General features: G+C 44.4%; 1 protein-coding gene across 4 annotated transcripts in view; it reads right to left on the bottom strand.

The window, feature by feature from the left end:
• The window catches only part of itsn1 (intersectin 1 (SH3 domain protein)), a 50,197-nt gene that overhangs the window by 12,604 nt on the left and 24,026 nt on the right, over positions 1 to 13,567 (bottom strand). Inside the window, exons 18-32 of one of the 4 annotated variants that reach the window (XM_005944246.2) lie at positions 13,045 to 13,128; positions 8,507 to 8,643; positions 7,986 to 8,263; positions 7,034 to 7,200; positions 6,812 to 6,826; positions 5,280 to 5,527; positions 4,993 to 5,167; positions 4,826 to 4,912; positions 4,588 to 4,745; positions 4,313 to 4,392; positions 4,058 to 4,230; positions 3,921 to 3,966; positions 3,537 to 3,658; positions 3,152 to 3,275; positions 2,463 to 2,657 (exon numbers count right to left, since the gene is read on the bottom strand). In XM_005944246.2, the coding sequence (XP_005944308.1) occupies positions 2,463 to 2,657; positions 3,152 to 3,275; positions 3,537 to 3,658; positions 3,921 to 3,966; positions 4,058 to 4,230; positions 4,313 to 4,392; positions 4,588 to 4,745; positions 4,826 to 4,912; positions 4,993 to 5,167; positions 5,280 to 5,527; positions 6,812 to 6,826; positions 7,034 to 7,200; positions 7,986 to 8,263; positions 8,507 to 8,643; positions 13,045 to 13,128 (2,089 nt within the window). The remainder of the gene's footprint in view (positions 1 to 2,462; positions 2,658 to 3,151; positions 3,276 to 3,536; positions 3,659 to 3,920; positions 3,967 to 4,057; positions 4,231 to 4,312; positions 4,393 to 4,587; positions 4,746 to 4,825; positions 4,913 to 4,992; positions 5,168 to 5,279; positions 5,528 to 6,811; positions 6,827 to 7,033; positions 7,201 to 7,985; positions 8,264 to 8,506; positions 8,644 to 13,044; positions 13,129 to 13,567) is intronic. The other 3 variants (XM_014340709.2, XM_014340710.2, XM_014340711.2) reach the window with 3 other exon arrangements.

Raw genomic sequence — 13,567 nt, 5'->3', positions numbered from 1 at the left:
TGTGTGTTTACAGTCACTGTGATCCAGTCAAAAACATGTTCATCAGTCCAGTCTTGGATAAAAGGAGATCAATAGTCTCCTCCTTTCTCCCTTCCCTCCTTATCTAAGCATCTCGGAACGGATAAAACAGGAAGAGAAGAAGAAGAAGAAGAAGAGGAAGAAGAGTTTAAGAGGAGGAGAGGAGTCCTGACTACTGATCTCCCTCCTGCTGAACAGTGCTGTGTGCAGCCAGAGCCTCAGATAAACAGAGTTTGGCCAAGTCCAGTCAGAGATCTCGCCAGCAGAGGGCGCTTTAACGTTACAGTCTGTTTGTCTGTCTGTCTGTCTCTCTCTCTCTCTGGCTTCTACTGGTGGAGAGTCGCCATTTCCGGGTCATGTGACCTCTTGCTGCTGTCCCATTGGTTGAGTGGCCTAGTGGGCGTGGCCTAGTGGGTCTCTTTGAGGGCTTTGAGGAGAGGGGGGTTCTGGGTAATGATATGATCCTAGAGAGAGGACGACAACAACAAACATCAACAAAAACAACTAAACAAAACAACAACAAGAACAACAGCAACAACAACCAGTCGGGCCGCTAGGTGGGTGGAGCGTGCAGCAAGGCGGAGAGTGTGGAGGCGTGGTCTAACCCAGCATAGAAACAGAGGAGCTACAGCGGGCAGCGAGGCGAGTCGGCAGGAGATCGTTTGGTTTGTGTAACGTTTTAAAGACCAGCCATAATCCCCACTACTGCAATCATTTAGAAATACTGTCATCACTGTATTTATTATTATTGTTATTATTTATTTTCAAATAGAAGAAAGAACCAGAAAATTCACAGATTTCTATTAAAAACTGGACACAGACTCTTAGTTTGTGTTATATGTGGACCTGTCACACTTACATGTGCAGTAAACAGTAACCAGCAGCTTAACGGATGAACCTTTTCTCTCTATAAAATTCACATTTACAGAGATCAGAGTTTAAAAAATGTAATTATTTTATTTTCGCTCTTCAACACCAACCACAGGAATCGGTGACGGTTTTTACTGTTTTCATTTGAAGCCACAATAAATTTAATTTTGGATTTCTAAACATGAAATTCTGAATTTTGAGTACTGAGGTTGTGTTACGGTTCGAAGCTGTAACTGATCCAAATACTCACTCAGGAAAACACGATTTTATAAACTTGTTATTATTAACTTCTAGTTAATATGTAGATGTATGCAGCTCATCCAAAAAGTCCAGTCGTTGTGTTGCCCCATGTGGCTTCACTGTAGGTGGCAGTAAGTTGTGGCTCAAACAAGCACAAAAAACCTGATTTAGCCGACCTTCATTAGTGAAGGCTCTTTAAGTTTTTGACTTAGACCAGTTTGATTTTTTTCTCTAGCTTAAATATCTCACCCTCCCCACACACAGATGTGTTTTTCCCCTAAAATAAACACCCGGGGTGGGTGGCTGGGAACAAGATTTACATTAAACTCAGATTTTAAAAATCAATCCAACAGTAAGAAATATTCTTCTCCTGCTCTTGTTGTCATTTGATATTTGCAACACACATGTGCACAGGTATATGATACATGTGTTGGTTGTTTGTAGACGATGAAAGTGAAACGACTGTGAAACAGACTGTTATGAATCTCACAATAATAAAAACTTAATGGATCAACAAGGAAAACAGATAAAAATCACTTTAATTGTTGACGTATCGCAGTTCGCTTTGACCATCATCGATCCCTGGCACCATTATGCATACTGGGACAGAGCGGGGCTAAAATCTGATGAGTATTTGATGGTTTTTATAATGTTTTGTTTTGGTTTTTTACCATTACCAAAGTGACTTTTCGTTACTTTACATCAGCTCTGCTCTACTCAAGTTCAACAGGTTCAGTCTGCTCAGTTGGCTCGATCCAAGGATCAATATTAAGGAGAAATGCTGCCTTGGTTTTTGTTTCGTTTTTTATCTATGTGGCTTGACCTAAACTTCGGTCCACCACTAGTCCACGAGCCTCACTTTGAGAACCCTGCCTGTACACAGACACAGTCTGTTTACTGCCAACATCTCTCTGCTCCGCTCTAGAAACTCTACGTCTATGGTGGATCATGCTGAAGGGACACATGCAGGGAAGAGGGGACACTTGCACACTAATACATGCAAATACACACACACACACGCACGCACGCATGCACATACAAACACACACACACACCACTCAGAGGTGGTGTATGACTGGGAGGTTATCAAAGAGGCCCAAAGGAGTGTCAAGGTGAAAGGTGAGAGGTCAAATCAGCCCGGGGAGGTCAATCAAAGACTGAGAGAGGGACAGCATCTCCACACCTGGCTCTGGGCTGTGTGTGTGTGTAGAGAGTGTGTGTGTGGGAGAGTTCGTTTTAGTGTGTTACACTACTTTGTATTCACATTGGGAGTCGGTTAGTACGTCTGTATATGTTCCACGCAGGAAGTGTGTGTGTGTGTTTGTGGTACTCACACTGCGTGCTTGGGTCAGTATCTGTGGTGAGTTTGACGTAGTTGCTAGGAAACAGACCCTCCCTCCCATTGAGCTCTCCTTTCCACCAATCACAGTCGTCTTTGTTGAGCACTGTGATCACCTGACCCTTCTGGAAGGCCAGCTCGTCGTCGTTCTGCGCCACGTAGTCATACATGCCGATCACCTGACACAGAGCTTCAGGACCAGAGACGGGGAACAGGGACAGATTATTAGTGTCCGGGTCTTTCTGGATTCTTCACGTTCTGACACTCAATAATTATTAACAGCATCAAATCTGCTGAACTGTGTCTCTTTAAGTCCATTTGGTTGCACACAAAAGCTGCAAGATTGGCTGCATCCAAAATACAAACTACCCGACAATACCAATTATTTTACTCTACATGGGGTCAAAAACAAAAACTCTGGTATATTAGACTTCAAACTAGGCACAAATACCATGAACGCTTCAGGAAACTGAGGTCTGGGGTCCCATAGACTTGTATACAAGTTAAATCCCTTTTACAGCCACAGGAGCTGCCCCCTGCTGGCCAGTAGAGAGAATGCAAAGCCTTTTTAAAAAAGGTGCACCTCTTCTTCTTCAGCACGTTTCACAATGGACTGAAGGGCCTCTGTAGGTGTTGTGGTAAAGTGTGTAGATTTTTCTGTGTGTTCTTTGTGTGTGGATGTACCTGTGCTGGCAGGGGCCAATTTAGGAGGTGTGGGCTCTGTGGGCGTCGTCTTGCTGGTGCTGGGACTCAGCAACTTCACATAATTGGCTGGAAACCAACCAATCTGGCGCTTTTTCCCTCGAGCCTGGACCAATAAAATCAAAGGACGCCATCAGTCACAAACCAATATGTAAAACACATTATGTACATAATGACAAAATACAGCAGGTAATTCCTTTAGCTTTGTTCTGTAAATAAAATGATACAGATTTAAAAAAATCCTCAGTTATCTGGTGAATATTTGTGTCTCATTTAATCCATGTCAGCGTTTCCCATCATACCTATCCTTCTCTACCTCATTACACTGTGTCAGGCAGAGATTAAGTGACGGTTGTGTCTTGTGTACCTGGAGCTCGCCCTCCCACCAGCCCCCTGGGTTCTTCTTCCTGATGAGGATGAGCTGTCCTGGGGCTAAAGTCAGCTGCTCTGCTCCTGTAGCATTGTAGGGGGCGATCACCTGAGCGATCTCTGAACAGGAACAGGAAGAAGATGATGAGGGTTTTTCTTTTTTTCTTCTTTTAGTCTCTGACACCTGGTCTATGTGAGTTTTATTTTGAAGGTTTAAATCAGACAAGTTCTCTTCCACATGGCTTTAACTTCAACTGGCACAAGGACAACGAAGAGTGAATTAAGATATTTACTGGTCAGTTTGACACTTTTTTTAAGGAAACTCAGTTTGGTATTCTGAGGAAAACAGGAAAAGTGCATTTTGGTAACATTACAGGCCTACCTGGTTTCTTCCCAAGGCTTCCTGTCTTCCCTGCTGTTCCCAGTGACTGTGGGCAAAGATTCAGAGTCACAGTGATTAGAAATATTTACCTGAAGATCTTCTATTCTTCCCCGAATTTGTTCAAAATGAGCTCTCACCTCTGATGTGGAGTCCCGTGGTTTGACGTAGTTGGATGGAAAGACTCCAGTCTTTCCTCCGACCATCCCTGTCCACCAATCGCCTTCTTTCCTCGTCACCACGACGATGTCCCCTTGCTGGAAACTCAGGTCCCCCTGTTCATTGCTCTCGTAGGTGTACATGGCCACGTATTCTGTATGAAAGCATGCAGACAGAGTGAGTGACGAGAAGCTCGCTGACGTTTCAGCAAACTCGCCCACATTTGCGTTCGTTACCTTCACCCGACTCTGAAGGCTTTGTGGGGGAGGGGGAGGGGCGTTTTCCATTGGGCGGGCTTTCCGATGCTCCTGTTTCACTGGGAGAGACAAAGAGATAAGAAAAAAAAATCATTAAATACATGAAATAATTCTTCTTTTTTTATGTGAGCAAAGTCAGCAGGTCCCCTTGTACTTTGGGTGTCTTGCCCACTTTAAGCACCCAGTGTCACAACATAACAGCTTGTTTAAACTGTGCTTTGTGTCAGGAAAAACCTCCAAGCTTTTTGACGTACTTAGTGTTTTTGCTGCGTGCTGCTGTTGCTGGAACACCAGGGGGAGCCGTCATGGTGGCGGAGATGAGCTTCACGTAACTTTTGGGGAACCAGCCTCTTTGTCCGGTCTGCAGTTCACCCAACCACCACATGTCCTGCTGCTCCAGCACTGTTATTATCTGCATCAAATAAAAAGTTCAGTTATTACAATTAAAACGCAACAAAAAGAGAAAGAAATTAGTAATCAGGAGATCTCTACCTCGTTTTTGTTGAAGTTTAGGTGGTTCTCCTTCTTGGCTCTCCAGGGATACAAGGCCTGAGCCTGAAGACCCTCGACCTTCTCTCCCTGAGAAACCCAGAGAATCACAGCCGTTACTCTCAGCAGAAAGAGATGCAAAACCAGAGAAATATTGTTTCTGTCGTTACCTGTCCCAGTACGGGAGACGGAGAGGAACCCGTCGTCATGGTGGCGGGAGTGAAGGCAGAGCGTTGCCGCAGCTGTGCCGAGGGAACGCTCAGAGATGGATTCTGACTGGCCGAAGAGGTGGGCCACGCGTCCCAGCCCTCGCTGTCTGATTGGCTGGTTGTGTTTGAGGGCCAGCTGGAAATATTGCAAGCATGCATATTAATATGATGTGACTGACGTGTCTGTGGGTCAGTAATGGACAAACAAATCGTCAAATGTCAGCGAATCGGACTTTAATGGCACTTACGTTGTGCTGAAGTCCGCCCAGTTGCTGTTAGAAGAGGATGTGGTGGAGGAGGCGGTGTGTCCTGGGGCGGGAGGGGGCGTAGTCATCGGCTGCTGGGTTGAGGAGGTTGTGGCTGAGACTGTGGAGCGCAGCGTGATTGGCGCTTCACTGTCAGGTATACGCTCTGCATAATTGGCAGGAAACCAACCGGTCCGCCCTCTGAGCTCACCCCCCAGCCAACCGGGCTCACCTGTTTGCGACTCATCGACCTATCAGAGCACAGGGACAGGATTAGGACAGCTCTCATGGCACGCAAGGGATAGAGATGCACGTGTCATGTTCATGGTGGGAGTGGCGCAAACAATAACAACGGTGGAAACGGCAGCAGCTGATCAGATCCTGATTAGTGGACAAATGATGCAAAAAACAACACGAGGCGCAAAAAGTCCCACGACTCTGCCCGAAAACAACACCTGATTTAAATTTGGCTCCTAAGCATCCTTGTGCAGCTCTGACATTAGGATATCCTCAAACAGAGCAGTGCACCATGGGCAGGCATGTATTTTAACATACAGACAGACAGAACAGGTTTACTGCTACGGTGGCCTTGAGGTGGATTTTTAACAGGTAAACCATAGCTGAAAACCACAATTAACTACATCTGTAAATTTTAGGATATTTGCCATAAATATAAGAAAAAAACCCACAGAGCCATTAAAAAGTATTCCTGTATTAAATACAGATGAAAAATTGAATCCATGCAGGTTTTAGCAGCTAAACTAAATCTTTTTTTGACTTCTTGGCCACACCAGCACAGTCTTTGCTCACTCACAGTCCTACGTCTCAGATTCGGCTCCCTCTACCAGAATGTATTAAATTTGCTGCTGTACTGAAACACGTGAGGATGCAGTTGGTAGAAACAAGCTCCTAGTGACCAATCTAAAGGTAGGAGGAGTGCTAGAAGCTTTACAGAGATGCACAAGGAGACAATGTCAAATTGGGCAAAAATAAAACAAGTATGAGTTTTTTTTAATGCACTTTATAAATTTGAAACCTCCATTTTAAACAGTAACCCCCCTGTTCCTCATGGTCCCAACCCCAATCTGTCAGAAACGACACTGCAATACGTAACATCTCACTGAAATGTGGCTACAAGCTAAAAAGTATATTTCCTCTGTTTTCCCTCCTTAAAATGGTGACAGGGAAGTGGGACGGAATAATGTGATATGTTTACATGAAAAATGGAAAACTGCAAGCTGGGATATTTTATTTGTTTAGTTTAATTATGTGGGAATTAAAATAGCCTCTGTGCTGTAGTCACCAGTCTTTGGCTGATAGTTAAGCACACTCACAGGTTTCCACACTAACTAAAAATAGCACGACATTACAGATCTGACTGCAATAACTTAAAACAAAAACTAAACAAACAAAAACCACAAACATTCATCCACTGAAAATGAATGAACATGGAGGCGACATGAGATGAAAGCGTTTCTGGCTTGTGATTGGTGGAGGCACATCACTGGGCGGGTGGGGGGGGGGCAAGAACTTACCCATTCCCCCTTCACCTTCAGTTTGCACAGCAGAGGAGAGAGGAAAACGTTAATACACACACCGCACAGCCACACACACACCCTTCAGAAAGAATAAAACACAAACAAATACAACACAGGCAATAAGACACGTGTGTGGAAGTCCTTTACGTGACCATCACTGACTGTAGTGAGCTTAGCTGAATTCATCTGAGAGAGCAGCTTTTTCTGCAAACTACATACCATAATAACATCTCCGGGAGTGATACTGATCTCATCATGGCTACGAGCGTCGAACGGATACAGAGCCCTGTAGTACACCACCTTCACCGGCTGCTGCTGCTGGTCGAAGGCGCTGGCTGAAGCCTTCTGGTCAAATAAACTGGGACCTGGAGCTTTTTCCACTGTGACTAAGCAGAAAAATAAAACTATTAGTAAGAGAGAATAGATCACTGCTGAGCAAATGAAAAGGCTTTATAGTGAAGCACTTCCTGCTAGACAGGAATTAGGTCTTTAGCACTAAATTCAGAGTTCAGTGTGTTTATGTGCACTCGTTTCTCTCCTGAAATATAAAAGAAGCTTTTCTGCTTTTTTTAAAAACACCTACCAGGGCACACAGGTTTTTTGAATGATTAAGTCAATGGGTTTTTGATGTCACAGTCTCAAAGGGCTAAAAAGAAATTCGTCATCACGGAGCCGAGTTGTCAGAAGTGGCAAAAGCCGCAGTTCCTGTAGCTGCCACTTGAGGCTGACTCCAAAATTGAGTCTCTTCTCATACAGTGTAAATTTAAAATACCCCAAATCAGCTGAGAAGATGTCGTGTTTATAGACCAGTGAAAACCCAGCTTGCGTGTCTATGGATAGTTTCCACTTACATAACAACCGCGTGTGACATACAGGTGGATACCGACACCTGCTGGGTGTCATCTCAGTTAACTCAAGCAGAGGAACTGAACCTCCACACTGTGAGTTTGGTGTTTGTGTCATTTTGGAACATTTTTAACTGAATTATGTGACAGTTATGGGACATGCTGAGGTCTGAGCTCCAGTTCGAAGTCAGTGAAATAGTGACATTTTATTTGCATGTTACGCATTATTTAGCAGACATCTGTCATCCTCCTACATGAATACAAAAAAGGATTTCACATAAGCAACACGCCGGTGGCCAAAGCACTAAGTGCACGTGTTAACACACCTGCTGACGCCCAGGGGTCAGCCGGCTGGCTGAAAAGCTTGTTTAGTTTGTCCTGCATTTCCTTCTTGCCTCTTCCCTCGTCCTCCTTCTCTTCTGTCGATCCTGCTCCCTTCCTGACCTCTTGCTCCTCCTCCATCCCTCTCCTTTTCCTCTCCTCCTCTTCCTGCGTCACTCTGTTTAGCCATGCGTGGGATGCAGGAACGGAGGCGGGGCTTGGAGCTTGTGGAGCAGAGCCTCCTGCTTCCTCCTTCCAGGCGGCACCTTCCTCTGATGACAACCTGTGTAATAAGATCATTAAAACAAGTTTTAAAACTCTGATTTTGGGGCAAGTTCAGCGAAACTTTCCAGCAGTTTTTAAACTGGATTTGAGAAGCAATTCCATAAATACAATTTTAACCACTCAAATTAAAGTTAATTTGTATAATGCTTCAAAACAACCACAGAAAAAATGGCCCAGATGGCTGCTGAGTGACTGACTTTTGCATTTTTCTGGTACTGCATCATCTCCACTTGACTCTTACCTGCCCTCCTGCAGCTCAGCGGACTTCCTCTCGCTCGGGGTGTGTATGTGAGACTGTGTGTGTGTCTGTGTGTGTGTGTCTCCCTCCAGTTCCTTCTGTTTCTGTCTCTGCTGCCGGGTGTGGATCTCCCTCAGCTCCTGCAAAGCATCACGGGATACAGGAAGGAACAAGCGATGAGGAGGAAGTGGGGTCACAGGGCTGGTTGCTAAGGGCGTCCAACGACAACAAACAAGAACACCAACACCGGCAGTAGCAGCACGTTTGTATTAGTCAGGTGAGCGAGGCAAGCTCCGCCCCTTTACTTTGGTAGTCTTGCTAGTTTAATCTAAAACGGACGAGGCAGGACGCTAAACTGAAGCCTTCTGTTAGGGAAGTCTCATTTCTTTTAACCAGTCACTGCACTCGAACTAGAACATCACATGTCACAGAGAACCTGAAGACACTGACGTCGGGGCTTACGGCTTTCTGAGCTGATGTGCAATGGAAAGCACAGATCATCCAACTCTTCATGAAAGGCTTTTTGTGGAGCGATGGCGGCTGCTGCTTTTGATCATGACCATAAACAGATTTGATCCAAAGTTTAGGATGTCATGCATTACCTTTATATCTACACCTGGCAGCGTCTCTCCTCGAGACTCAGTGTAAGTCACTCAGAACAGCCAAGTGACAGAAAGGTTAACAAGGCAATGGTTACCATGACGTCACCTATGGACTAGTGACACATCGATCACCAATCGTTACACTTTGGATAATCCTCATTCCACTAAAAATGTATTAAGTGGAATTAATGTTTTATTCAGTAAGACTGCAGGTGAGTGCCTGAGTCTAGAAACTCCCAGAGGAAAGTCAGGGCAGAGCAGACGTTTCCCTGACCTCTAGGAGAGAATTATTTCTGTTTACACAGCAACCACACCCTGCAAATTCAATCAGAATCTGAAAGGCTCAGCTGATGGGAAACAAAAGGCTCCCTCTGTATGATCTGTATATATAGAGATACAGTGACACATCATAAAAGTGTCCTCAGTTTGTGTTCTTGAGGGTTCTTTCTCGTGGAGTTTCCCTTTATTCAGTTCAAGCTAGTTTTGAACTTCCTCTGTGAATTTATCAGGATGTTCTGATGCTGCAGACTTAACACAAATAAGTGAAGATGTGAAATAGGCTCAATATATTTCATCGCAACTAAAAATGCACTCACTTTACACCACTGTGTAACAGTTATTACACAACAAGGAAGTGAGGCAAGGAACATTTGTCCTTATAGAATCCTGTTTTATTGTTACTGCTCAGGTGACATTATTTTATCTCCACTGCTTCTCTGATTTTCCTGGAACAAGCCTTTGAATGCACATACTGTTCATCACCTACGAGTGTGATGCTGATGTTGTGAAGGGAGCGCAGAGTGTGAAAGAGAAGCTGTCGATTTAATGATCACAGCTGAAAAGATAAGACTGCCGATACGAGTGGTAGAAATTACTTCTTAAGTTCAGGTGTTTCAGGCACGTCCCCACCTCTCTTCTTAAAGGACCACGAGGTGTCCAAGAATAGCGTCTCTGCTCTGCCCCAGAATCAGATAGGCCGTAAAAAGGAAATGGTGGTGATGTGGGGGACCAGCTGCCTGCACTCAAGTCCCTGCAACTTGTGTTTCTGTCCGAGTATGATTAAAAAACAAACTTTTCTATATGTTATCAGTACGTGGGAAGGGATGTGACTTGGAAACAGACCCGGCCCGTAATAGAGGGCTCTGGTCATGGTGGTGGGGCGGAGCTTGCACGGCGCACAGTATGTTCGTGGGATGGGTTAGAGGTAAAAAAAAAAAAGTATGGGAGGGAGGGGGATTGAAGGGAAGTGAAGGGATGCAACTGTGGAAGGGGCAGTTCTGTGTAGTCATGACAACCAGCTGTGCCATTAGAACACACTCTGTTACTATAACAACAACACAAGGCAGCTGTCGTGTTTCAGCCAAACAACCGATGTGAGGAAACCTCCAGAAACGAGCAATCGAGAGACACAACGAGCCGAACTACAAATGTGAAGACAGAAACCTCCACATCACCTCAAACAGGAAGTGGAGGATACACGAAACAACAGAGACCACACACACACACAAACACACACAAAAACACAAACGTTTGTCCAGATCAGGTCTAGTTTATTGCCACATTAGGCTGGTTAACTTCTAGTACCTTCTACGTGTCTGGCTGAAACATAATTTGGTAGCACGCAGGCTTTAGGATTACAGTATAGCATCTGTAATCTAGTAAATCCCAGCATAGCAACAGCATAAAGTCACCTAAAGTAATATACCTGCTGTAGTGAAGGGACATTTCACCATAATTTATCATCATGGATACACCCATTTCACCCGGTGTGTAGCGCTCTCTAGTCTATATTGTCTTGGTGTGAGTTGCATAGTTACAATCATCATCTATGCATTAATCTACAGGTGTTTACTTTCTGTTTTGTTTTTTATATTATTATAATTAAGAAGTTATATCAAAAAAACTAGTTAGTGAGAGCAAGGACATCCAGATTCAAAGACCCATGACAGGCATGACCCAGTGATGTGTGCCTGTGTGAGGATTGTCCGTCCTGTTAGCTAATTGAAGAAATCTACATAGTTTACTGCTGACTGCGTCCACCAAGCCGGCAGGTGTAGTAAGAAATTCTGGAAACCCTGTATGTCAGGGCTGGGGGGACAACAGGCCTCAAGGGCCGGTGTCCTGCATCAAGATGTGTCCTTGATCCAACAAAGCTGATTTAAATGGCTAAATTACTTGAAGTTCTCCGGAGGCCTGGTAATGAACGAATCCTTTGATTCAGGTGTGGCTGACCCAGGGTGAGATCTAAACCTGCAGGTTTTTGCTTTTCAAAAGGTGAGTTTCATTTAGTTTCATTTTATTAAAGAGTCATCGATCATCTCCAAAAACGGCGCAACTCAGACCAACTTTGATTCTGGGCTGAACTGTTCCTTTAACTACAGCAGCACAGCTAGCCAGCTGGATCAGTAGTGAGCCAACACCAGCCTAACAGAACAAAAGATCAGAGGCAAAGATAGAGAGGATGACAAATTTAGGGTGAAGAGAAGAAGAGACAGAAAGGAAGAACAGTGATGAGGAAAAGAAGGAAGAAGAAGAAGAAGAGCAAAGAATGGCGACAGGAGGAGGGGCGTGATGGGAGGCTGGTTTGTTTCATGGACCTTTATAACGTGGTCTAGCCGAGTCAGACACACTCTGACAGCTGACACACACTCCTGCAGCTGCCCCTGCTCCTGGTGCTGAAACACACACGCATATATGTATACACACACACACACGCACAGTTCAAAACACAGACACACACAATATTTGTCAGTAGTTTTCTTTGTTGGTTTTTTTCTGTACACACCAAGTCATTTTTGTTGGGGTTAGTCCATGTAACCTCATGCTCACATGACCAGTTAATTTCAATATTAGGTGGATCAGTCTGATTCTTCTGAGACACTAAAGGAAAAGCAGGCTTGCACAATATGGCCTTGACTCATGAAGGGAGGCTCTCGTGAGTCACTGCAATGACTAATGTGCTGTTAGTTTCATCAGAGGTAAAACGCTGGCTGCCTCTAATTGTCACCTTGCTTTGGATCATAAGTAAGAGTTTTAGTAAGTAAGCTTGCTCAAACCGGTTTTACCCATTTTAATTCCTGCTTTGCCTTTAAAACAAACATACGTTCGATAAATATGTTTTTTACTGCAGGCATGATCACTTAATCAGAAATAGATGAACAAAAAAATAAACATTATTCTCATGTATATCCAGATTACTCATCATGTGAATAATCTTTAGAGATGTCAAAAAATCCTGCATTTAAAAAAAGTCTTAAAATGAATTAAAGCTACCAGCAGGATGTTAATGTCACCTTCGAGTCTTTAACTCGGCATTAACAGCAGCAGCAAACATTCGTGTTGACGTTTCCGTCTCCGAGTCAGAATTGTTACAACCTTATTAAAGCCTTTGTCGTTTCCTGTGTCAGTCATGTCCTGCTGCTTCATCAGTGCATCTACAGAGCCGGGATCAGTAGCGAGTGGTGCACTCCTCCTTGTTAGAGGCTCTCCTGACTTTGACGTGTGAGATTAGCAATAAACAGCACACAGACTACATCGGTGCGTCACAGCTCGACAATTACAAGACCTCGACTGGCCGCGGTACATCTCTCTGGCTGGCAGGGACAGCACAGTGCAGTACAAGCGATGCACTGAAATGTTACCACAAATCAGACCAGAAGTCTGGTTTGTTGGTGTTAAGGACAGCAAAGCCTTCTAAAGTGACTAAAACACTTCAAGCCTGCAGGTTAGTATTCTCACAAGAGGGTGTACAGTGTTTTAGTTCAAATCATTCCTCTGATAATCTGCCAAATCAGGTCCAATCAAAATGCAGAACCCACTCCTTCTTCCAGATTTTGCCATTAATGGCTTAGTGTTAATTGCAGAATTTGATATTGTTTTATATTAGAGTATGTCCCAGCTGCAGTACCACCCCAGTCCAGCAGTGGCAGTGTGCTCTACCTGTCTCCCTCTCTGTTCCTCCTGAAGCTGGCGTCGCAGGGCATCTATCCTGGCACAGTGGTTGGCATAGAACTCACACAGAGACTGGCATGGGAAAGGGAGCAAAAGGCCAGTATAGGAAATAAAATAAAAGAGTAGAAAATATAGAAGGAAGGGTTTATTATGTGGAATAAACAAAGAGTAAAACAGGGAGAAAATGAATGCAAGAAATACAGGTGGAAGAAACGGGAACAAAATATAGACGAGGACAGCCAATAGAAGCAGAAAAGGCAGAAGGTGCATTGTGCCGGATGAGGCACAGCAGAGTGACAAGAGAAGATTTCAGGGAGAGGAAGTGGCGTAGAAAGGAAGGTGGAGGGAAGGATAGTCAAATATCGATTATGTCTCAGTGGCCTCTGCCTCTGTTTGCAAAGAATAACACCACTCGGAGACGGCTGCGTGTTCCTCTGCAGAGAAATGGTTACATACGCCGCTTATGCGTTTGCTCCTATGCTGCTAGGCTTTACCCAATCACTGCATCGTG

The sequence above is a fragment of the Haplochromis burtoni genome, unplaced genomic scaffold (assembly GCF_018398535.1).
Source record: "Haplochromis burtoni strain Fernald_Lab_line unplaced genomic scaffold, NCSU_Asbu1 Contig_106, whole genome shotgun sequence".
NCBI classification, from domain to species: domain Eukaryota; kingdom Metazoa; phylum Chordata; class Actinopteri; order Cichliformes; family Cichlidae; genus Haplochromis; species Haplochromis burtoni.
The sequence above is the reverse complement of the archived record's forward strand: the minus strand, read 5'-3'. Positions and strand labels throughout refer to the sequence as shown.